The 26,027-nt window shown below is 42.7% G+C and overlaps 1 protein-coding gene across 1 annotated transcript in view; it reads right to left on the minus strand.

Annotated features, from left to right (window-relative positions):
* PLCL1 (phospholipase C like 1 (inactive)) overlaps positions 1-26,027 on the minus strand; it is a gene marked incomplete at its 5' end in the record, with an annotated part of 187,284 nt that overhangs the window by 23,119 nt on the left and 138,138 nt on the right. The window contains 4 exons of the mRNA XM_084288624.1: positions 161-270; positions 4,341-4,416; positions 13,654-13,857; positions 15,972-18,443. Coding sequence (XP_084144750.1) covers positions 161-270; positions 4,341-4,416; positions 13,654-13,857; positions 15,972-18,443 — 2,862 coding nt within the window. The remainder of the gene's footprint in view (positions 1-160; positions 271-4,340; positions 4,417-13,653; positions 13,858-15,971; positions 18,444-26,027) is intronic.

Genomic DNA, 26,027 nt, shown 5'->3' on the forward strand with positions numbered 1-26,027 from the left:
TATTTGATAAATCTTAATAGTTGGGGGGTAATTTATACTTCCCATTTAAACAAAACATGTCTCCAGTGTTAATAACACAGTACCAAGAGATAAGCTAAAAAGAGCAAGGATGTGCTTATAAAGTTAATACGAGACACAAGGCGGTGCTTTCTGTGCTTACCTTCAGCACTGTGATATTCCATGCAAAGCTTTCAATGGCTTTGCTTAATTTTCTTCCTTTCAAGCCTTCCTTTGTGCCGAGGTTATGGAGCTCTTCATGGAATTCCATCCCTAAAAAACAGATCGCTACATCACCCTCTGTATGATTGATTACCCCCATAAAATGTTCAGCGAGCATTTTCGCCCTTGCAGCCGGTATTTCCTACATCCTCTTTCTGTGTTCCCCCCTCTTCCCTGTCATGATCCCACCCTAGAGAGCATCTCCCTTCTATTTAAGTGTTATGTGCAGCCTTGCAGCTCTGCCTCCAATTCTGTATTTGGCTCTCCTTTCCAGTGCCGGGGTCCTACACAGGCACATGCCTGCTCCCCACACGAACACCACTCCAGCACTTCTGATTGTAGTCTGCTTTGCTGGAAGTATCATGACAAAAGGCAATCACTTGTCACTATCCTTCAACAGATGTACCTTGGGAGGCAGTCTGGCAGACAGGAAAGATACCTGTGCAGCACGGCAAATACAGACTCAGGTGCACAGCTCCTCATTAATCATAATCACTGGCATATAGAAAAACCCTTGTACTCCACAGTGACAAATTATTTCATGAACGCACACTGCTAATCACAAGATTGGTATTCCTGCAGCCTGTCGAGCTGAGACTTCCAAACATAGACCTGCGAATTGGCAACATTTCATTGCTAGTTTTGTAGCAAACGTCTGCAAATCCTTTGCTGGATACGAGAACTTGAGAATCTGGGATCAGATAAAAAACCTTAACGAGCCCAATTAGCTCACCAATTCTGTGAGATTTGCAGTGTATGCAAACATTTCTCCAAGGCTGCTGTGGATGAAAAGACAAAATGGAGAGAGAGCTGGTTGTGTTCCCTTAATTTGTACCTTACAAAGGCCAAATTGGCACTAAATCACTCTAAAATATCTGAAGCCCATCCCAGCTGAACAAACCAAGTTCAATCTCCAGTTGTTTCATAGCTCTCCCTCCCCTGTTGTTTTGAGGCAAATGTCACTCACAAGTTCAGGCTTCACTGAAGTTACATCAAAGAAACCCCCATCGGCACCTGACAGAGAACACCTGCATGGAGCACCGAGGGGCTATTTTAGCAGGGTGACTGAAGGAGTCAGCCTTCTGATACTCCAAGGCAGCCTGCAAGTAAGCTTGCCCAAAGCTCTCCTGGAAGACTGACAATAGGCTTCCTTCTGCCTTGCACTGAATCTGGAGGCAGCTGAGCCACTGCCTGAGAAACACTGAGGGCGTTCAACCTCACACAACGTAAGGTTCATCTACACGTACTGCTTATTCTCCAAAACTTCGCTTGCTCACAAGTTTTGCATATCTAAGGTAACAGAGTTCCTGCAACACCTCCTTTGGAAAACAGTCTAAATAACTGCACCTCAAGAAAGATTCCCCTGCAAGCTGCCTTGTGCCAACTGACTCAAATAATTTCACTCGAGTAAGTGAAAGAAAACCTCCAAGTGACTTGCTTTGTCCTCTGAAGAAATACAAAGGCCAACAGTGCTCAGTTCCACTTGGGCAGCCCTGCCTTTATGTAGCATACTTTGTTTTTCCCCCTTCCCAGATTTCACTTTCCCACCTGTAAACTGGAAATAATGCTGCCCAAGAGAGAGACAGTTACTAACATTCATCAGGCTGTGGAAAGGAGCACCAATTAAAGCATATAGCAGTTCAGTCCTCCATTCTGCTAATGCATTGGGCCAAAAGCATACATGAAAACAAACAAACAAAAAAAAAAACGTAAACTCAGCAGCCTGAGAAGTCATCTGGGGGAGCAGAGAGGGTCTTGTAGCACAGGGAGCAGGGACCAAAACAGGCTGGGCTGTGAAGCAGAGGTCAGGTAGGAACGCGTGTCCAAGGGGAGTAGGACTGGGCTGAGGTGAAGAACAATGTCACTGGCAATTGTATCTCTGACATCTCTAAACTTATGAGTGCTTCATCTTGCCACATTTAACACCTTCTTTGGACAATTTGCCTGGGTAACATTTGCAACAAACTAATCAGCAATCAAGCACTGCGAGGGATCAATTCTCTCTCTCCTGCTCCTTTCCTCTGTCTTAAATCCTGAGGTTTTATATGAGCACTGCATCTCTCTCCACCCTTCTCAATCAGAAATATTTTAAGGCTAACAAAGCAAAACCAGTGGAAGTACAAGGAGATACAACAGTAATGAGAACAAAGAAATTAACAAGGAGATACAACAGTAAAGAGAATAAATAAATTAATCTTTTTGCTGGGGGAAGGAAGGAGAAAGGAATTGCATTCAACGTTGGACATAGCCTGGTGATATGCTTCTTGCCCAGAGAAGCTGTGGATGCCCCATCCCTGGAGGGGGTCAAGGCCAGGTTGGACGAGGCCCTGGGCAGCCTGATCTAGTGTGTGGTACCCCTGCCCATGGCAGGGGGTTGGAACCAGATGATCTTTAAGGTCCCTTCCAAGCCGAGCTGTTCCATGATACAGCCCTGTGTCGTGTTCTCTGCCCACGTTATCAACCCCCAGCTCACAAAGACTTCACAGGTCCTCCTCTCTTTGCACAGAGCTGGGTGGGTACAGCTCTGATATTCCTGAGGGTCTGCATAATTTGGTGCTGCTCTAAGTTATAGCAGCTAGAAAGACCATCAGTGCTGTATTTTCTGGTCACTGTCCCATTTCCTAAACCCTCTGTACCTGTTGAAGGCTTTGTGCTGAGGAGAGTTATGCTGTTTGTGCAGATACACAGGAGGAGCCAAGGCACAACCCAAGATGAGGCCCATGAAATGCGGAAAGACAAATGTGCTCGCCTCTCCTCCCTTTCCTACCACAGCTCTGACCGTGGCTCCAGAGCTCTGAATTTCCAAGAGCAGACTGGGTTCCACCCTGCTCTTGTACCACATTAAAAATCAGTTAAATGCTATTACTGAAATAGTTTCCTAGTTTCTTCTAATTAAAAAGGTGAATTAAGGAATTTACTATAAAGCATCAGTTTCATTCATTATTTATGTTTAATAGAAACAAATGGCTGTAGCCTCTGTCACTTGCCAAATCCAAAAATGCCTATTGGAATAAAACAGTATTTATGATTGTTGTGGTCCCAGAAGACTTTTCTGAGATCACAAATTAAATACAGTAGCAAGTGTTTGCATTCCTGACCTTTGAGGCTTGCTGTAGATTACAAAAGGTGCAGCTGTACAACTAGACTGAAAACAGATTTTATTTCAGCATTGTAAACTCGTAATAGAAACACACTGCAAGGATTTATTCTGCATGGTTTCTGATATATGAAAGCTGACGGGTTTAGCTGTAGAGGATTAAGATCTTACTACCACCAAATGTGGACTCTTATCTCTCAAGCAGGGTTTATTTTTGTGTATCAGCAGAAACTACAGGAAACGTCCCAGTTTGGAGTCTGGCTTACTGTCCTGAACAAGTGATGAAGAAGGTTTGCATGAGTAAGCTGAACTGCGAATCGCAGACATTTTGACCATCCTGCAAACAGAGTGTGAACCCGTGGCAGAGCATACAGGCAGCCACTTCTGAAATCATCTTCTCCCTTTCTACTGATGCACACAAGACAGCTCTAATTCAGGCAGAGACATCCAATATCATACACCAGCAAAATATGATTTGCCTTAAGTCTACTTACACCTCCTTGTGCCCATGTAACTAACATACATAATGCATAGCCACACAGATTCATTTTGACATGAAGAGATTATATTGGTGCATGTTTCCAAGCTCAAAATCAACTCGAAATGGCAAAATTAAGTAAAGGTAGGCAAGAGAGCTTGGTTCAGTAGGTTTCAAAGCCTTTGTGTTTAAGACAGTAACTATGGCAGAGAACAGAGCTCAGTAAAGGCAGCATACCTTCCCACTCCCTCATTTTAATTGAATTCCTTTCTAGTTCATTTGACTTATTTAAATGCTGTCAGACATTTCAGAGCTGTAAAACAGATAGAGAAATAGACTTGAGGTGAAAACTGAGGATTTCTCCCTGATCCTACACCTCCACTGCTGCTGGAAGATGAGCCTTCAGGAGGGTGGAGTCTGCTACGGAAAGATGAGGATACTCACTTAAATATCAGGTGAAAGATGATGCTCAAGTCTCAAACTAAGAAAGTGATGGCACGTTGTTTCCCATCTCCTATCCAGAACTGCACATTAGAGGAGAATTACCTGCTTTCTGACACTGAACGATCTTGTCATGAGTGATGTCTGCCGTCTCGATAAGAACCCTGCTCTCTTGAATCATCTGTCAGAAAATAAATGAAAAACAACTTCATTACCACGGTTTCCTGCAACATCTCGTCCACAGAAAGGTACAACAAGGGTAAAACTCAAGAAGAGCTCTGTTCTGCAAACAGCACTATAACGTTTGGATCATTGCTTCATATCAGGTCCCCTAGATCTACATCAGGCTAAGAGACAGTTGCTCAGAAGATCTTTGTTCCAGAAATCAAAGAACAGCTGTTTCACATCAGTGAGACACCTCTGTAAATAACATGAAGTGATTTCAGGAGTAAGCAGAGTTAGGAGACAAACAACACTCATTCTATGTGAAACCAAGCCCTTCATAATCAGTGCTTTTATTGAAATGCAAGGAGAAATAAATACTTTGCTCAACATAAGTTGCTATGAAAAATGTTACCAAGCCATGAATAGAACTGATTTCAAGAGATACTTAAGCCTGTGCGCATCTTTATGCACTACGGTGGTTCAAAAAGCTTCAGTGTTTCTTGAGGTTCCCTTGGGAGAAATTCTAATCTAAATTCTATAGCTTTCAGCATCTGAACACTGCTGCTGAAGTTTAAAAGGGAAAAAAAAAGGCAGGTAGTTTCACCAAGAATGCTCACATGTTTCAGATACCCCTATCTATGCGGCTTCCCAGAGTACACCACTAAGAGAAACACAGACAAAATACCCATTATGGGACAAGTTTCCTGAGCCTCCCTTCTTGCAAGGGAGGCTCAGGAAACTTGCTCTCTCCTTTGCTGTTAACAGTCCTCCCAAAGCCCTGCAGAAGCCCAGACAAACAAACAAATTGTTTCAATGCTATATTCTGTGAAATTGCAGAAGGCGGCACATACATGTACATCTGTTACAGAAGGAAAGAACATGCTGTATAGCAAACTATGTCTGAGAATAATCTTGCTCTCCTGGGACCTACATTGCAAAACTCAATCAAATCCAGGCAGCATGAAAGAATACTGCCTAACTTTATATCCTGAAATTACAGAAGCCACCATCTGAAAGCTTTGACAAAATGTTACAACTTTTAAAATCATTCCTACTTTCAAATGTACTAAGTATGAGAACACAACCAGTCAATTGCAACAATTTTGGTGGAAGACGGTATAAAAGTACTAAGCTAACACTTGCATATTAGCATTTCTTATTGTTTTAATTAGATACAAGGGAGGAGACATTTCCCCATGTCACACCCAAACTTCTGGAGAAATTCAGAGCCAAATTTTTCTGCTTCTGCCATCTCTGTCACTAATCAAAACTATTAAGATAGGCTTAATTTAATAAAAAACACCTATGCCTTCACTTTGACATAAACAAGAACATGAAAAAAAATAAAATCCATTACCAGATTCACAAACATAAAGAAAGAAAAAGGTCTGACACATCTATAGAGTGCAAAATTATTTTTCAACAGAAGACGCCTGGTGGATATACCTGAGACGTAAATTACTTTAGATAGTATCCTTTGCCTTTCACTCTTTAATACTTGCTTGTCTGTGCATCATGTTGATTTCTTCTCTTGGATGTTTTCGCTTGACATCTAGAAAGAAATGACAATTTCTACCCAGCCTCTGGCTGTTCCATGCTGCAGCACGTAGTCATGTTGTGCTGAAGGAGCTGTTCGGCTGCCAGATAAAAGTTCTGCAGTTGGTCTGAACAGCACAGGGAGCGAGAACCCCCCCCCCCCCACCAGCCAGTCACTACAAACTTGGTTTACAAGAGTCACATTTATGCCACACACACACACACACAAAAGTTTGAGAAGCATGAGTTTTATGTGCAATTTGGTACAAATGACTTTGACCATGTCTTCTTCCAACTACTGGACTCATTCCCAGGAGTTTCTGATGCAGTTGTCTTTGGATTATCAAACATGAAGGTGTTACGTTTGCTTTTAAGAGAGAAGTAGCAACAGGATGTCAATTTTCCTTTACTGCAGAGCAGGTAGAGCAGCCCTCCGCTCCTTTGATGCTGACAAAGTCTCACTGCTCTCCCCTCAGCAAGAGCAGTTAAAACCAGATTATACAGCAGAATTTAACTCGCTTCTATCTTCTCACACAGCAGCACTCTTGACTAAAATAAGCTGCTTTTATCTCATGATAAATCCGGAGAGTTATTTCAGAGTCTCGTGGCTCAGCATCTGGGGTTAAATAATGCCTTTATTTCACCACCAGATGTTTGTTCTCAGAGGTTTCTTTAGGATGTATGCATTAGGTAGAAATAACACATCCTGGGTGTACTCTGATACAAGACTTTGGCAGGCCTATAGTGTCTTTCCCAGGTGCAGTAACGCTGCGCGCAGGACCCAGTATTTCTGCTCCCAACAAGAATCAGATGCACATTTTTAGCTGGCCAGAGATCACACTTCCTAGCTCTACTGTTAATGATTGCAATGACAAGTTGTTGTGGATGAAGCAAGGATGTTCACTCCGAAGAATCAGAGATGGATTCATACAGATAAGAGTACGACAGGCAAGTAGCTGCTTTCCAAGAATAAAATCACAGCATGGAGCTTTTGTTTGTTTGTTTGTTTTTGTATTTTTTTTGTTTCTTTAAGCCTGCCACAGTAGATGTTCTTCAAATCCTGGGAACACAACTGATACCCTCATAAAAAAAAAAAAATCAAAAACCAGTCAAACTCTAACTAAAAATCTACTCCCTCCTCCTTCCCCTCGTACACTTTCACTTACACGCAAGGTAGATATCCCTTACGGGATATTTACTGAGTTAGCACTGTAAGGACCAGCTAAGAAGCTGTTACTGGTAACTGCTTACTGGAATTAATGCTAACAGTTGGTCACTACTCAGCCTCACACAGGTGAAAGCAGGTGAGAGCCTCAGCTGGTCAGCTGGCATCCCGTGTCCCCTTGTGCTAGGCACTGGAGAGCAGACAGCAGTTTCAGCAGGTTTCCCAGCTGCAGCAGAGGATGCTGTCCAGAGATGCAGCACGCTGGCTACAGGGACCTCCATTTGGGCCCTGGGAGATGCTCTGATCATGTCATCAGCTCTGGCACACAGCCCTGTGATATGGCATCTAGATACACAGGGTTGGTATGGTGTTGTTTTTTTTGGCACCGGTTCTCAAATGACTCCACCATCTCCCAGTCTGAATGCTCCCAGCTTTTCCAGTTGGTATCAAATCCAAAGCCCTGCTTGTGGATGTCACCTACTTCTATTTGTGGTGCCAAGACAAGAACCAGAAGCTCTAAACATAACGGGGAGGGATGTGAGATTTTCTTCTGGGAAGGTAACGCCATAAATCACACAACAGTCCCAGATTTTCAAGCCCAGTCTTGCCAGCAATATTATGAAATCCAGCAACATGTCTCAGATGCGAAGAATGAGCACTCTTTGCATCCTGATTTTCCATACACCTTCACTCTGCTAAGGCTACTGCTGAGTGGTGCTCTCCAGGCAGTTTTTTAAGTCCCAGTCTTCTTCCTGGAACCCATCAGGCTGGTTTTTAATGTCATTGGTGAGAGGCTTTCAAAAAACAGGAGGTGTCCTAGTCAATGCCATTTGGGATCCTGATAGATAAATAATTTTTAAGTGAAATATAAAATATTTTTAACACTGAAGATGTTGTTTTTTAACTCACAAGAAATTAAGACTTATTTCTTGTGTGTACTAAAGACAGTTTAATCACAAGATCAATACAAAATGAACAAAAAATGTTATTATTTTTTACTTTAATGAACTCCTGTGCTAGAAACCAATTTCTTCCTTTTACTAGAAGCTATTCTACAAATTTAAAAGGGGAGAGAAAATTAACACAGCAGTCTCACCAAAAAAAAAAAAAAAAAAAAAAAGGAAAGCTCCTGGTGGCAAATTAAAGTACTGCTCCTGCTGGGAAGATAAATGATACAGAAAGGACAGTTCAAACAATCTTCTCATAAATATTCCAAAGTTTAGAACAGAAACCAACAAAACATATTAAAAAAAAATCCAATAGGAGCTTCCCACTGAGGTGTCTCCTCTTTGCTGTTGTCCCAGTCTCTTATGCCTGCTTTAGACAATGAAGAATTTTGTCTTGGTAAGTAGTACCATATCACACTTCTATTGCTACCGAAAGAAAAAGAAAAAAGCTACAGAAACACAGCCAACTGGAAAAACATCTGAAGTGCAAATTGAGCTCATGAAAATTTCAGCAGGATTCCCTCTTTAGCATCAAGCATTTCTTGCAGCCATTTGGGACATGAAACTGCCAGACAATTAATCATGTGCCAGCAAGTCTTGTTAAGAGGATGTCCCCATGGTGCCAGGACATGGGAAGGAATGCTGGCCACCTACTAAGCTTTGCTGGTGTCCCAGTGCCCTCCAAGCCAGTTTTCTGTATCTGAGCCTTTACCTGCAACAGCCTAGTTAGAGGAACAGCTATCAGGGATGGTTACATTAGCTGGAAATCTCTGCAAAAGGAACTGAAGAAAATTTACTTTAAGCTCTAATTTTATGGTTTTGCTTCCAAGTATTTCTGGGGAAATATGGTGTCAGAGCACTGTAGAATGTGACCTGGTGCATGAATGCCAGTTCTCTACAAAACAACAGAAACAGTGGAGGAACAGGGGGAGGGGGCAGCTTTCAACATGCTTGTGCTGAATCAGGCCATCTAAAGCACCCAACTGGAATCTCATTCTGTAAGAGAAGTTCTGATGTGACCATTTTCCTATTTTAGAAGGGTCTAATGGATGTGGCTCTCAGAGAGAAATTGAGAGAGTGGTGGGAAAAGAGAGAGAATTACAAGAAAAGGAGAAAGAAAAAGGGTAATTGCTTTCCCAGTCTATGTCCAATTTTGGATAGAAAGCTCTTTAAGGCAGCTATGAATTCAGTGTCCATGTACCGGACTGCGTTTGACGTCAGTGCGTTATGACACTTTCTTGGCAGTGAGCATTATGCTCTGCAATATCCCTTGTTTTCAGCTGTTCAGAGAATTGTGAAAAATGGCCCTTTGGGGATGACACTGTCCCAGTTGAAATACAGATTTCAGTGGAAAAGCTCACCAAAAATCTATTTAGTCATTTTGTATTTACATAAACTGGGAAAATGGGCTTCCTCCCTGGGAATAAATAACTGTCATGCCTGCATCGAGGCAAGGACTGAATCTGAAAGGAAAACAGACAGAAGAGCAGGCCCTCTCTACACACACCTCTGCAGACTTCTGTTAGCATGCGTGGACCGATCCCTGTGTCAAAATATCACTGTCATTACATACCTCGGTGTCTACAGCAGCGTGACAGCTACTATTTCACTTCTCAAAAATCCCCGGTCCATCTCTACATTAGCAGAGAGGTTAACTCCAACTTGCCTTCCCTCAACTGTACTAACAGAAGCGCTGCACTTCCTTACCTGTTACAAAATAATCACAACCAGTTCCTGTAAAGAGGCCTTCATTTTGCTAGAAAAAATTCTACATGCACAAGAGCCAGAAGAATAGGTAACAACAGGAACATTTATTATAACTTGTTTATAACGTTTGATTTTCAAATGCTTCAAGCATTTAATCTCAGAGGAAAGGTAACGCTGAACTGACAAGCAAACTGCACAAGTGTCCCTGAGTTCACACATGCTTGCATCAGCAAATGAATATAGTGTGATAAGAAACCACAATCTGTCCATGCAAAAATCTCAACCAAAAAAATTCTAACTTCACAGGGTAACTGTTTGCAGTGAATAATTCTGCCATCTGTCACGTGCAGCTGGGCCCCATCCCTTTTCTTCACACTGACAGCTCCTTTTTTCTTTTCATTCCCCCCCCAGCATGATCACTGAATACAAGGTTCGACAGGTTATAAGGTGCATCCCACATGCTGCCCCCACCTGAGCGGGCTTCTTCCAATGCCCGGCCATGGGTGATGTGGAGCCAAAGGAGAAGAGTCCTCTCGTGGTGGAGAGGAAAGGTCTCAAGAGCAGCTCTGCAGATGGCATGCTGCACTACCCTTGGATGTATATGGGGAATGGATGACAGCACTGGAATCGATTCATTATATGCTACACTATGTATGATAATAACCAAAACTGTATGTAAGTTGAAATAAACTGTTCTAAACCATGTTTCTGGTAGTTCTCATATTTTTCAATAATGTTTTCTGTGCATTGCCTATATTCCATCTTATTTTCAAGTGCTTCCATTCCCTGTTCTCTGCAGAAACTCCCTTACAACGCGGTATCATCACTGAAGCCTCCTCCACGAGACACAGCAGTAGGTGAGTTCTACAAAACTGCTGCAATGTAACCATAAGAACAAAAAATAGAGCCTTTGAAAAATCATTTCAGTTCCCTAAACAAAGCACATTAAATTTTATTCTAATAGGGCCTCTCTGAAAAGAAAATACTTAAGGTGGAACACAATGGTAAAACTAATTACCCAGAGAAAAAAAAAAAAAAAACAAACTGCACAAAGCGATCTTTGTCTATTGCCTGCTGACAAAGGCTGAACACAAGGGAACAGACAGCTAATTGTTTTCAGGATGGCTGTGGCAGGTCTCTGAGTAGTTGCACCTCCATTTGCCCAGGCTGTCAGAACTGCCCACGCCCCATTAAACACGCTGACAGAGTTTGTATGTATTTTGGAAAAAAAAAAAAAAAGAAAAAAAAAAAAAAAAGAAAAAAGATATGGTCAGCTGGCAATTTTCAGTAGGAGGAAAAATTCAGCACATTAGGGCTGTTTTATCAGAGATGACATTCAGAGCAGACACTTTCAAGTGCTTCAAATATGTGATGCTTTCTGAGGCAGGGAATGACAGGTGCCGGCCCCAAGCTGCTTGTCCCTCAGACCTCCGAGCAAGGCACATCTGCAGCCGACAGCTTTCCATTGCGAGATTTAGGGGCAAACTTTTCTTCATGGTATTGTAACAGAAATTAACGACAACCATCCATACAAGAGAGAGGCCAACATCAATACTTTCTATTAAATGTATCTGAAATTGCTTTCAGGCCTATTCACCCAAAACGTGCTTTGAGTTGAACAGTTGAACAACTGTAGATCCAGTTCCTTGAAGCCATGCTTATCAGCAACTTGAAAGGCCAAATTTTAGTAAATCCTCTTCGTTTGTTTTAACCATACCTAAAATATTTTATATTGCTTTCTACCAACATCTCTTCGTGCTCTCATTCGCACTGCTACCAAGCATTTCTTCCTGGATAACAAAAGCACAAAAAAAAATCTCCCTTTCTGTTAAACTCCTCCTTTCTCTTTCTGTCCCCACATCTTCCTCAATGCTCACTGTTGTCCTCTAGTTCACACTCATCAAGCCAGCCGAATCTCATGCTGCCTGCCTGATTTAACCTCTCACTCAAACTGACCATGAAAAGCTTCATCCCAGCAATTTCCTTAGTAAAGAAATACACCCTGGATTACATGTATAACAAGTCACCACAAATACCATAGCAGGAGTCCTTTCTCAATATTAAAATTGATAGCAACTTCATTTTTTTAAAATACACAGAAGACAAAATAGATTTCAATCTTCTGCTGCTGACACTGTCTGAAAAAGAAAATATCCAAGATAAAGCAAAAACACTCATTAAATCTGGCATTTGCTTTTTCAGAAGCAAATAGTTTTAGAAAAATAAGATGCAGACCAAGCCAGACAACATGAATAACAATATTTTAAAGTAATATGTTCTCATTAACCAGGACTGCATCTCATATCAGCCTTTACAAAGGCACAGAAGAATTCCCTTCACTCTAGTTTTAAAGCCCTTGTGCTAGATCCTGACATTAGAGGTACATCTTCCTCCATCAGAGACACACCTGAAAGCAACCATCTAACACCATTTGTAAAAGTGTTTTTATCTGCATCCAAAAGAGGCCTTTCACCTATTTAAAACTGAAAAGTTTTTTTATAAAGCACAAGGAGGCCTTGAAATGTCCCATGTAAACTCTTCAGTACATAATTACAAAGTTAAGAGATGGCACATTCATTTTGTTAAATCTCTATAACCAGGCCTCCCAATATGAAAAAATGTCCTACCTTTGTGGTATTTGCTCTTTCAAACAAACATCACACCATGTAACAACTCCATACAAAAAAGTAAAATCTAAAACATGGCAGCTGGCCGGTCTTCAAATCCTCCTTCTGATATTGGTACAGCTGGTATTTTATTACCACAGCTTTATTACCTCCAAGTAAGATAAACTACCTGGAAGGAACGCAAAGTTTTTTCAGAGTATTTTAGTATGTCTTTTAATTATATTAGTGTTTCCTTTTTCCCCCTCCTCCCAGCTGATTTTCTCTTGCAGAGTGTGTTATAGCAGCAAAAACTGAGATGGAGAGGAGAGCATTTGGCACACAGAATAGCTGGTCAAAGATGCAATCACTCTTTGCAGCACTTCAGGGTCTCTGGGAGCAATTTGATGTCCCCAAAGGTACTTGCCATTTCATTCCTTACAAACGCAAGATGTGGAAATAACTGCTGGTGCGCTGAACATGCATTTTGATTTATTTAAGTCATGTTTCACAGAACTACACAGCTTTCTATCAGTTGATGCGGATCTAAGGATGGGAAGTCATGGGGCAGTCTAATAACCTGAGAGTCACAACGTGAGAGCAACTACTGCCGATCGAAGTCGCATGCAGCTGATAGTCACAAGCAGCTGTGATATATGTGCTCAGCACACAAGGCTGACCAGCAGTATTTGCCTCAACTTACCTTAGCTCATTTCTTTATATTTCACAAGTATTTCCATACCATATTGCCCTTGCCTTCCTCCCACAAAATAGTCAGCATTTTAAAACTTCTCTTCCAACGGCGTTCTCTCTCTCCAAGAGTGACATTTACTTGGTTTAGCAGGGACACAGGCATTACTTACGGTGCTGCCAAAAGGCGTCAGGAGGGGGATGGCTCAGCTTTGCCTGGGTACTCCCACACTGCGCCTCCCTGTCTGACGGCCTTGCCCTCTGCTGAGGGGAGGGAAGCAAAAGGAAACACACAAATCTTGTGCCTTCTCTCAAGGACAACAACAAACAGCTGCTGGTACATGCTGAATGGCTGCTATTTTTATAAACAAAGTCCCTCCTCAAGTGCCAACCTGTGCTAGTCACAACTGTGTTTAAAGAAAAAAATAAACAACAAAAAGCTCAGTGTGGCAATTTGGACAATAAAAGGTCAATTTTGCATAGCTGAAGTCGTTTGAACAGCTCCCTTCACTTCACAGAAACTTCAAGGTGCGTGAAAGCCAGCAAACAGTCGGCCACTTTCACAGCCTTGGGGAAGGCCACGGGTAGCAGTGGGAAGCACCTACCAGGTCATATGCAGCCAGGACCTTTTTCTGCACGTCAGGCATGGTACCCAGAGGCTCTAGGTAAGGAAACGCATCCTTCATGCAGAGGATAACGGAGGGCGTGTTCTCGCTGCTCACCAGCCGCGAGGACAGGGTCAGGATGCACTGCTTCAGGCTCGCGATGGGCGGGAGCCCGCACAGCTCTTTGACGGACACCATGGCGTTCTGGGGGAAGGAAGAGAAACACCTGAGCACTTATCCCCACTTGCCATCAGCTACCCACCTGCTAAGACCCAGGCAGTGCCTTCCTGCTTCTCCTTTCTACTGTGTGCCCACATACAAGCACAGGCATGCCTTGAAGCCAGAAGGGTCAGGCTAGCATTCAGAGGATTGTCAGAGTTTTGTTTTGTGTGCTCAAGACGTCCACAAGACAACATTGCTGGGGATATCCCAGTGGCCAGTTCTGCAGTTACTCTGCATTACAAATCCAGCTCCAATAGGGACATGCTTTGGTCCCCAGCACATTAAACCACCAGCCTAAAATGCTATTTCTCTCCTCAGCTGTTCCGACTCCGATTGCTTTTGATGCTGTAATCACCTCGTTCTCCTATCATTATCATCCTCCAGCAAGAACAAGTTTGACAGACCTCATATTTCCCATGGGAAAGACAAGCAGGAAAAACACACTTTGTTTTCAGCCTTGCATTTCCACATCACAAAGAAACACAAACACTCTTTTCTCCTTCTTACGTCGCATGTAAGAAAATCAATACAGGATATACAGGTCAAACCAAACCAACATGCCAGAATTTATTTATTTATCAAGTCAGTGGATGGATGGCTGACTCACCCTCATAATTGAGCTTCTCTTGAGTCATACCAGGAGTGACCAAGACACACAAAATTTAAGCAAGACAATATTATAACAATCCATACCTTGTAAATGTTACCCCACATCTTCCTGAAAAAAGTCATCAGAAGAATGCCCAGCTAATTAACAGAGACTTCTCTCATTAATCAAATACATTAGCATGCAGTTAAAGGTAATGACTGTGTCTTTACAGAGCATTCCCAAGAACAAGAAATTTCAGACACCGTACTGAAATTTCACTTGGCAGGCAGATTAATGCTATTCCTCAGTCAAAGTCAAAGAACATTTTATTTCCTACAGTTCACAGATATAATCCTGACCTAGACAGAAGGTGGAGTCAGCGGTTCAAACTTGGTACTTTCAAGACCCGCAGGAAAGGAAAGGCTGGGAAGAGTTTCCCATTCTTAAAAATATGCTTAGACTATTCCTTTGGGAGTGATTTAAAACTTATGTCATTTTGTAAACTTCTCCAGCTGCCAACATTTAATTTGCTTTAGACTCTGTCCAGAAGAGTGGGGTCAATGAAATGCTATGCGTTTTCCTCCTGTTTTCTGGAAAGAAAAATGAATCATTTTTGTGTCTTTACCAAGGAGATAGTTGTGGCTGATTTCAGCTATTTATTAGAGAAAACTCATTGTTTAATGCTACTCAGTTTTGTTTCTAGGCAGCGCCCGGACCTCTGAACTGAGGTGACCCTTCCCAGAGCTGCACAATCGCCCACCAGAGCAGAAGCCAGCACTGGTCAGGCTTGGCCATGCTGCAACATCAGCTCCCGCTGACCACCAAGGTGTGAAGTGGGGGAGCTGTGCTGAGTGCCAGCACCTGCATGTGCCTGGAGAGCAACTGAGCCAAGATGTGTCAGAGGTGTCTGTGCAGGCACTCGGCCAGCCAAGGCAACACGGCTATTTAGCAGGGAGGAAATTACAGCCCAAGTGGCCTCCAGCTGTGTGGGTGAAACATTTGCAGCCCTTGGGTGAACAGTGGCAACAGGCGCCCAGGGAAATATGCTGCTCTTAGCACGGTGGGTTTCTCTGGTGTAGACAAGACCTTAATGACACATCCATCACTCTTTCTTATACTCAAGACACACAAAAAAACAAAACAGCATAACCCTCACTGAGTTAGCAAAACAAAAGCTTACTGACATTTTCCAGGAACAGCGAGGAAATTAAGTTATTTAAGACCCGAGGCCTGGGGACACAAACGTACCCTCAGTTCTGTTTCCTCAAATAAAACCAGCAAAGTGTGTGTTCAGAAGGGACATCGATTTTTAAAACATTTTTGTCTAATCCCACACCTGCTTGCTAGTTAGCACCCGCAGCTATCAGCCCGCTGATGTGCAGTTAAAAGCTGACAATGGCTGTGGGCCCGAAGCTTCACCAGATCCAGCGAGTTTGCCCTCCCGGCAGCTTTCACTGGAATCTCTGCTTCCACGCCCAGCACACGCCAGCGCACAGGACGGCCATACCTGCATGTTTTCTCTCAAGTCGGTGGCCTCTCGGAGCGGATGCACGGCCAGCTTGAAGATGTCATCAATAGTCTTGAGACCGGTGTTCCTCAGCATGGTGTACTCCCTGGCTTTCTTTCCTATTCTCACGGAGAGGCTGCGCTTTTGGGCCTTTCCGCCTCCGCTGCGATTGGTTATTGCAATGTGCACGAAGAGGGTAACGTGCTCCATGATATCGCCGACGAAAGACCGCAGCGGTATGTGCCTGTACCCGGGCTGCAGGCACTCCAGCGGGATGGTGTACTGGCCTATGAACTCATCCCCGATGTAGTCATCATCCAAAACAACAAAACGGATCATGGCCAGCTCCGGTAGATTGATCTGGAACTCAAAGCTCTCATCAAAAATGGGGTTATCACTGTTTTGCTGAACAGTTTTAGTTCTTTGCTCGGTGCAATCTGCAGGAATCCCATGGATTTCTATGCAAACATAGGGATCTATGACATCCCCTTTTGCACATGCACCCTTGGGCTTTGGGAAATTCTGACCACTGATTATTTTGACATGGAGGACCTGGGGAGAGACCCCCGGAACAATGCCCTTTGTATTCGCACTGAAATAAGACACTTCATCACGCATGACCGAAGGCCTGAGAACATACCCACATCCCCCGTTCTGTAGGAACCAGCCGGTGTGCAGGTCCATCATGGGCCCCGGGGTCTGATAGTTCATTGCCACTATCTGGCAACCACAGTTCCAAAAATCTTGAGGATTTAAGTTACTAGAGTCTATCCTCATAGCACTTGGGTACACCCTGGAGAGAAACTTCTTGTTGTAGTTGACAAAATCTTCAGGGTATTCATTTGCAATCCGACTGGCTTCTGCCTCACTAAAGGAACAGATTTCCCAGTAATTCTGAGCTTTCATGGATGTCTCAAAGTCTTTGTATCGGACAGATTTGCATAGAGACACCAAGTCAGACAACTCTTTGCAGAGCCAGATAAGCTTCGGTTCCCTTGAGAAGTCCTCTGACAGCCTCCGGGATATTTCAGCTTCTTCATCTTCATCTGTGACTTCTCCTTCTAATATATCCTGGTCACAGGGCAGCTTCTTCCCCTTCACAATGATCTTCATTTTCAGTTTCTCAGGTGAGGGAAGGTAGGCTTCTGAGGATAAAGGTGTCTCTGTGTAGAGTTTGTTTCCAAAGATCCTTTTCATGTGCTGTACCACTAACTTCTGTTGATGTACTGAGCAGTGGTTCCCCAAGCAGAGAATAAGGGGGTAATCTGAAGCAAAGAAGGCCAATTTGTTTATCACCTCAATAACACTTCGAAAGGAAAGTGGCGATGTCATGTTGTTACGGTTACAAATAATGGGCTCGTTATCTGGGCCATCACAGATGTCTAGTTCAATACTCCGACAGCTCATCTTTAAAGCTCTTACGTAACCATTGATATCAGCTGGTCCTCTCAGCTGGTCTTCTATCAGGTATGTATTGTGGGATGAATTGATGTAGTAATGGGACAAAGGCTGTGTCATGTCTTGGACAACCTTTTTGTGCTCTGGGTCAAAAATATCACATTCTGGGGACAACAAATACTGAGTAAATCCATCAATTGCAAGAAAACCTTTCAATCGTCCTTCTTGAGAAAGCTCGTACCTGCGTATAATATCTAGACACATTTCTTCTGTTATGTGGGTTACTCCTTGCTCAGCCTCTAAAAACAACATGAGATCATTGGCATCTAGGTACTCCTTGTTTTTAGATATCTGCACAAGTAAGAAATAAACTTCAGGTCTTGTGCAAAGTTCGCTGAAGGCTTCGCAGAATTCCTCTTTTGTTACTCGTGTTGTCAGTTTCTCTTTGCTTTTCTGGATTTCCTTAAATTTCAATCTAATCTTTGATTCCTTTAAGGTGGGGTTAAGCTTCTTTATTAGCTCCACAGATGTATCTTCTAACATTATGCCGTTACCATCAACATCTGCTGCTTCAAATACAGTTTTTAGCCAGGCAAATCGTGGGGTATTGTGGCTGCTTTCCATCAAATCCAGGGGTTGTTTGCTACGAGAAACCAAGTACCTTAATCCTGATACCCAAATATTGGCCACATCAGCTGAATTGGCAACCAGGTCGAGGGACTCATAGTTCTCACCATGAATTACCGACAAAGCACAGTCCTCAGAAATCTGATCTGCAAGTCCATTATTCCTGAATGTTTCTGTGTTCTTCCCTAGTCTGATTTCTTTTATAGCAGAAATATCAAGCTTGGCTTTCTCAAGGTCCTTCTTGGAAGGCTCCCAGCGAAGAGCCTGCAGGTCAGGATCCAGAGTAAAAAAACGGTTATAAATCCGGGAATTTGGACGAACTTTCTTCAGTTCACACCCAGCCTGCATAAAGCTGATACAGTCACTGGCGCTGCTTATTTTCTTCTCTGATGGCATGCTGCTGAAGGACACAGTTTTCTTTCTTCCACATTTTTGGTTTGAAGGATCCTGCAGAAAAATTACAATAAAAAAATAAATAAATAAGTTTTCTCTGGCCATTCCACAAGTGCATAAATTATAGAGATGTTTATGTAAATATAATTCATGTTCTTCTGAACCTCAAAACACATTATCCCTTCCCACCATTCATTTCCCTGCTGAGCAATAAAACGTAACGATGGTGACTTGACTGATTGCAGCATTACAGATACCAAGTTTTCGTAAGTGACTTTTGTAGCTCTTAAACTCCCCTCCAGATCCCAGCAACTTGCTGCTGGTGCGAGGAGGTGCTATTCAGTTGTGAAACCTAGGTGCTCCACAGATGAGCATCCTGCCTCAACTCTGCCTCTTCTCTGTAATCTTAAATACTTCAAGTGAAAGAAAAAAAAAAAAAAGAGAGAAACCAAACAACAGTTGCGAGTCAGACCTCTGAGATACACACCCAGGAGAGTCTGGGCTTTCCTATCTGCAAGTTTTAGTGTCCTTTGCCAAAGGATGTTCTCACCAGGCAGAGAAGCCCATCTCAGCTGTGTGCACAACTGCATGGCTCTTGCGGCTGCTCTGCTCAGCCCTAACCTTCCTTACACTTGCTCATCTCTCCATCTGCTTTAGAAAGTAGTTGTTCTGGTACTTTCTGTGAAACAGGACCACAAGACATCACTGAAAAGTGGATAACCAGGCAAGAAAGCCAAAGATATTTTCTTTAGGGCATATTTTCTAACTCCTTTGGAGAAAATACTTGCACACATGTGACTGTGTTTTTAATACCAAGTACCTACTTACCGTGGGATGTAAATCCAACTGCCTGCAAAGCTTTCTGTGGTTTTAGTGCAGCAACTAAATTTAAGTTTTTCTCCATGTATTATCAATTCAAAACATTTCACAATAATTATAAATTGCGAATCATTCTTTTTCTCTGCACGATTTCCAGCTACCCTGTTACTATGCAAACTATCCAATAGCTATAAAAATATTTTTAAAATATTATTCAAGGATGTAGTTCCTAGCAAAATACTTCTTACAACTGCTTTCCCTCCTATTTCCCTGGCCACTGGCAATACTTCCCCAGTTCTCTGCCTTCTGCCATTGAAGGGACTTCTGCCGCCTGCACGGTTTCCAGGCAGAAGGGGAGTCTCAAGGTGAGCAAGTTTTCTTGCTGGAGGTTTGTGCACAGCCCTCAGGCACACACCGGGGAGCAGCTTCCCCGCAGCCGGGGGACCTGCTTTGAGACACCAGAATCTGCAGTTCCCAAACCCTTTGCAGCACAAACTACCCCAGGAGCTGATTTTCTGCAGTCCCCCTGCACCTGCTGTATCATTCGCCCTTCCTCAAGTCATACAACACTACACATCCTAAGTTCAGCCCCTGTACTCTAGGCATGCCCACCATCCAGCCATCACTATCTTCACGATGCTCCCCACTGTCTGCACCCAAGCAGGATCCCGTGTGGCTCTCACAGTTACAGAGCAACAGTCTTACACTTGTAAGAATGTCTTCACTCATAATTTGCATTTTTGTATAGATATGTTCAGCAAATTTGTCAGTATAAACATTTTTACAAAATTGCTCAGTGCTCACTCACTCCATTCAATAACATCTGAAATATTTCCAAAACCTCACCTGCACACAAATGGGCTTAAAGGCATAGGAACTACTGGAAACAAACTCAAAACCTCTAAACTTCTTATGTTAAAGATTTCTCATTAAACTGATAGAGTGACTTTGACTGGCAAGGAGAATTATGTTAGCCATTTATTGTAGTACTTCTCAGAATTGGTCTTTTAAGATAAAAAAAATAGAGTAAAGTCAATGAAGTGAGTGTCTTGGGTCAGTTGCCTTATTAATTACAGCTTTCTGTTAAAATGTTCTGTTGCTGCATTAAAACCCTGTGTTTTAACATGCAGCTATAACCATGAAAATCTTCAAGCAATAGATGCTAATGAATACAAACAAATACAGGCGATTACCCTGCAGGTTCTAGAAGAGTTTTCTTTCTTCTTTGTTTAGATTTAAGGGAACAATTATTAGACTATTCCTCAAATAAGAATTTTGGGAAGGACAGAAACAAAACACATACCACTCCCTCTGAGGCACCCAGTATTGGTTAGCGACAGATAATTTGATGATACAGAGGAAGGTCAGCTCCTAGAAGGCCATTCGCAAGCAGAGTGTCCTGCATAAACCTCAGAAATGTCAAATCTCATGTCGGAGTTCTCAATTCCTTTCCAATTTGCTGCTGAGTTGTGTCTTGTGTCTGAAGAGCAGAATTTGTCTCCATAGCATTTCCAAGTTCGACTTTGACCTATAAAGCACACTCTCTAGGAATGTACTGAGACCAGTTGCCAGGAAGCCCAAAAGCAACTACATTAAAAATTATCAAGTGGTTTTGACTGTACCTAGACAATAGGTCCAGACATTAGGTGTACAGTCCTGTGCATCCTTTTCTTTCCTGGGGCATTTTGTAAAAAGGCACTTCAAAAATTCTTCCCATTTACAACACATCGGCTTAGTAAAATCCAAGAATAAGCATACGCTGCATAATATTGTTTAAGAGTAGTTGATTTCCCGTGATTTAAAACAAATGAATAAAACTGCCATAAATATATTCAGTTGAACAGACCTGCTTCAGCTTCATGTTGCACTTATCAACGAGAACTTGTGCAGATTTCCACGTAGATAACACAGCTCCATGCAAAATATTGTTATTGGGAAAAAAACACAACCATTTTGCACAAAAAGCACACACACACAGAGAAAATCTGCTTACACGGGAGACCTTGTGCTTTCAAGGGAAAGGCTCTTTCAAAGTGACTCAAACTTTGGTTTCCTTTGGATCACCCCCATAAGGTAAAAAACTGGCTGATCCCATCTCCTGCTGCTGAGCCTGCACAGTATCTATTAAGTGAAAATAACCTTGAGACCTCAACCACAGGCCCACTTCAGCACACGCTCAGCTTTCAGTGTATGTACAGCTGTACTGAAATCTGCAAGCACCAAGGACATATCTGAGTGCTGGGCTGATTGCACCCTAAAGTCGCCAGTGACTGTTTTCCAAAGGTTTCTAAGGGAGGGATCGAGAGCTCCAGGCTAAGCATGCTCCCAAAATAGTAGAAGCTCTCCTGTCGAATACATCATCCTCGTCAGAGGGACTGGATATGTAAACAGCGGGATCAGAAAGCCATCAGCAGCTGTGGGAAAACTCCACCCTATCCAGCCTAACCTTTGACCATTCAATCTGCTGCTGTTTAAATCAAAGAGCTAACAGAAATAAATATGTGAGGTTACAAAAATTATGAATAAACACACACTCCACCTCATCCCACTGCCTTTAGCAAAACTATAGGAAATAAATTGTTGAGTCTGAAGTTAAGAAACGGGGCAGCAGTGGCTGCATAACAGCCCTGCACTTGGAAGTCAAGCTCACGTATAATTTATCTGAAAGTAAATTACCTGAAGGACCACAACAAAATCAACTGCCTTCCAAGATGCTGTTAGGAGGACAAGAAAGGCAAAAAGCATCTCTAACAGAAGACACCAAAAGCTCTTAACAAGGTGCAGGGCTTCTGTGAAAGGCTGTGAAATTCAGTATCCCTGTTGAGAGCTGAACTTGTTAAGTGCAGTTAAGAGCCATTCCCCCCAAAAAAACAATTTACATGTTCACCATTGCTAAAAGAAAAGCTTAATTCTGATCTTTGTTCTTTCCTGTGAATTTAGCACTAAGAGATCGATAACAGGCAACGTAATCTGAACTCAGAAACAGACCGTGACAAACAATGTGTCCTAAAAGCTATCTGTTCTGCTGACAGCAGATGATCCACTTAATTGGCCAACTGATTACCTGATTTTTTTTCCCAAGGAGAAACTAGTTAGCTCCACACTCTACAAGGTGGGTTTTTCTTTTTTTTCCCTTTATTTATTTATTTATTTTAAAAACAAAAAGAATCCCACAGAATAAGGATACTCATTTTTACCTTTTGGGATGCTTCTAGGTATTTCTCATGAACCGCAAGAATCCCAGTCCCCCAAATTGTTAAAGATTCACAGAATCTGTGGTGACAAAATGTCAGTGTGCCACCAATGCACTCAAAACACCTTGAATTTGCATGACGAATGATAGTGTAATTTTTCAACAGTGAAGTAAACCAGAGCTGAGAAGGTTTGTACCAGGGTTGGGGCCAGGGCTGCCAGCAGACCTCGCGCACAAGGCGACTCAGAGCTGGCACACGTAGCACTGGCAGGTTATTACTGAAGGTGACAGAGCTCTTCAGAGAAATTGGCATTCATTACCAAGATGCAAAGACTTTTTTTTTTTTTTTCTGTGAATCTCAGACACATTCTGGCCGCCCTCACAGCGCATCCCAGAACAGCCCATTTCACAGATTCCGTTGGTTCTCATTACAGCCTCTGCTGTGCAACAAATTAACGAGCTGAACTCCCTGTAATCTTTCTTGGCAAGGCCTGCAGGATGCAAGTATCAGATAACCACTGTGACAACCTAGGGAACTACAAAGAAAAGGTTACGTACTCAAAAAATGCATCCGTGCTGACAACTCCCGGTGCGAAGCAGCCACCTTTCCAGAGGCACTGAACAACACAACATCCATATCCCTGTGTGGCCGCAGGGATACTGCCACTCGCCCTTGGGAAACAGCGCGACACAGCAGATCAGCTGAGCAGATGCTGATGCTGCGGTAGGCTTGCCATGGCAAACTTCCTGCTAATTCAGGGATTTGAGCACGTGTGGAAGAAGGACTGAATCCAAAGTTTACACACCCTCTCTTAAAAACTGAGATATGCACGTCATGGAATAAACAGAAAATTTAAGGCAGATCGAAAATACGACGTGGACAAATATATAAGAAATAGCTTCAGGTGGCAAGATCCAACAATCTTGCAAATACCAAAATAGTCTGAAAAATCCAACTAGTTCTCACTACTTAGCAATTTAACTTGAGCTCAAGCTCCATGCAAAAGCCTAAGCACAATTTTCATTCATGAGTGAGCAATGACCGAGGGCTCTCACACACGGGGGAAAGAAAAGTGTGATGGGGAGCTGCAGTATCAGCATTTACAGCAGGCTCTTCCTAGATCCCCAGGCCTATCCAGCTGTTGGCTATGGGAATGGAAGGACTGTCACCAAGACCTGTAACAGTGACATTGCAGTCAGCTTCTCATCAAAAAGGGAGGAAATGTCACCCTGCAGAATGGGCACCCCACAGGCAGGAAAATACAGTGCAGACAGTAGTTCAACTATTCTGTGATGCTGGATAGTACCCTCCAGAAAAGTTCAAGAGGAGGCAAGATTACAACAGCTTGTCTGCTTTCCTCTTTCTCTCCAGTACTAAAAATCCCTTTAAGATATTGGAGTGCATGCGGAAGAGAAATGACAAGTTTAGACAGAGAGATAGAAAAGAATGGCTGGAGATCTTTGAGAAGAAACATCTGAACCAAAATAATTTGCTGTTCAAAGAATGCTTTGTTGTGTGGGTTGGTTGGTTTGTTTTAAATCACTAGCATTGCCAAATTTATTTTATTTTTCCTTTAAGAAATTTTACCTTTGCTGCATACATGACAAATGACAGCAGAAGAAAAAAGCAGCAGCATGTAAAGACTCCTTCTGAAAGTACTTTAAGAAACGAAGTCCACATAATGCAAGAAAGGTTTATTTTCTGGCATGGTATAACACTGAAGTTACTATTTCAACCTTTTCTTTTTTTTTTTTTTTTTTTTTTAGGGCCATGAAGCCAAATGTCAAGAACCAGTAAAGAGCACAAGAACATGAAGAACTGTTCAGTGCCTGTAGTGATCCTACCATGTCACAGCTCCCTCTGCCACCACCGTTCCTCAAGTTCTCTCTACACTTCACCATTCAACTGGTTTCCATGACATCCCTTAAACAAAGATGTAAGTATCTATCTATTCTATCCAGAAATTAATTTCTGGATGACACTTTAATACTTACACGCAACACCTCTGTATTACGCTGTGGAACACCCTACCCAATAAAGATTTTTCATGGATCCTCTTCATACTCCCAGAACAAAACCTTCCCTTATGACACTCCCAGTGCCAGATCTACTCCTAGCCACATCCAACCACATGGTTTTAATTTGGAAAGGACTCACACAGCCCACTGGACTTACTGTCTCCAACCACTGCTTCTACCAGATGTTCTGTTATTTCCAAGCATTCTGCTTGCTTGCAGGCTGTAATGCTTATGAGTCTCCGAGGGCACCTTGGACATGGATTGAATTTATCTTCATGCTCTAAGGGAATATAAACCTGAGAAAGACAGGAAGACACTCTATCTTAAAGCAGAACTAACAGCAAGCCCTGGGAAAATGAGATCCCAGCTGCAGCATTCCCAGGAGGTCTCCACAGCACAAACCCTCAGTCTTCTACTGAGGCTATTTTGGAAGCAATTGAAGGCAAAAATTAAAAAGGGTGTCTGCTTAAAGCAGCTAACCCTACAGCAATCTCAGACCTGCTTTACAGAGCTAATCCTCCCTCCTATCAGTCCCCACCTGCAGACAAGTAGGATGTGCTGAGTACTACAAGATCTGTGCTATTCCAGACCATGGAGAACTGAGTAAAAAGAACAGAGGTCTTCTACTAAGTGCAACAGCAAAAGTCCCTCTCAGGTTGGAAGGTCCCAGGTTACTTTGATGCAATAGATTCATGCCTTAAATTGAATTTGGAGACAATCCAGCACCAAAACTAACTGGAAAAGTTCTGGCAATACGAGCTCCCCCAACTTATACCTACCTAAAACTCCCAAGTTGATTTAAAGGCTTACAGAAGGGACTGCTGTGATGGGGCTTTGTGCTGACCAAAGCACGGATTGCTGCAGAAAAAGCTGCAGCTGAGCAGCAGGGGAGGGACAGGCAGGCACACTCCTGACCGCTGCTGCTGTAATGCCATCTTACAGGGCATGGTGAAGAAGGGGTGTGTTTGGAAAACTGGGTGAGGGGACATACCTTAAGGCTGAGCGACCTTTATTCTGTTAACACGTTGTAAGACATGATTCGTGGGGCCATGTTGCCCCCGTAGGGCTGGAAGCCTTTGAAACTCTGAAGGATGGGCTTTCTGTTGCCATTTACCCAGGCCCCTAGCAGGACAGTGACACAGCTCATGACACAGAAATCCCAACATGGAAAGGATACTTTATGTACACACCTTCCCCTGGGCTTTTACTTGCAGTGAATTTGTTCATTTCCACAGCTCTTTGAAACAATATCCACCTGGTATTTAGAAGAAATTAGTTATTAAGACACAGACAATAAATCTGAGTGAGACCTTCTCTGCACCCCTTGTTCACAGAAAAAACAAAACTACAACTCCGAGAGAATAGCAAGGATTTGACCTAGCTGAACTTTAAAGACTTTTTTTTTTTTTTTCTTGAAGAGGCCTCCATTCTATCTGCGTCGAGTCCTCTTCAAATCTGCCACAAGATCTCCACAAGGAGAATACCTACAGGATACAGTTAAAACATCTAAACCTTCTCTGATCTTCGTCAACCCACAGAAAACGCTACCTAAGCCAGACAAGCCAGAAAGAAGGTTATGCTGGTTAAAAATACTGCCTTTTGAGCAG

This window comes from Netta rufina (assembly GCF_964035555.1).
Source record: "Netta rufina genome assembly, chromosome: 6".
In the NCBI taxonomy this organism is placed as follows: domain Eukaryota; kingdom Metazoa; phylum Chordata; class Aves; order Anseriformes; family Anatidae; genus Netta; species Netta rufina.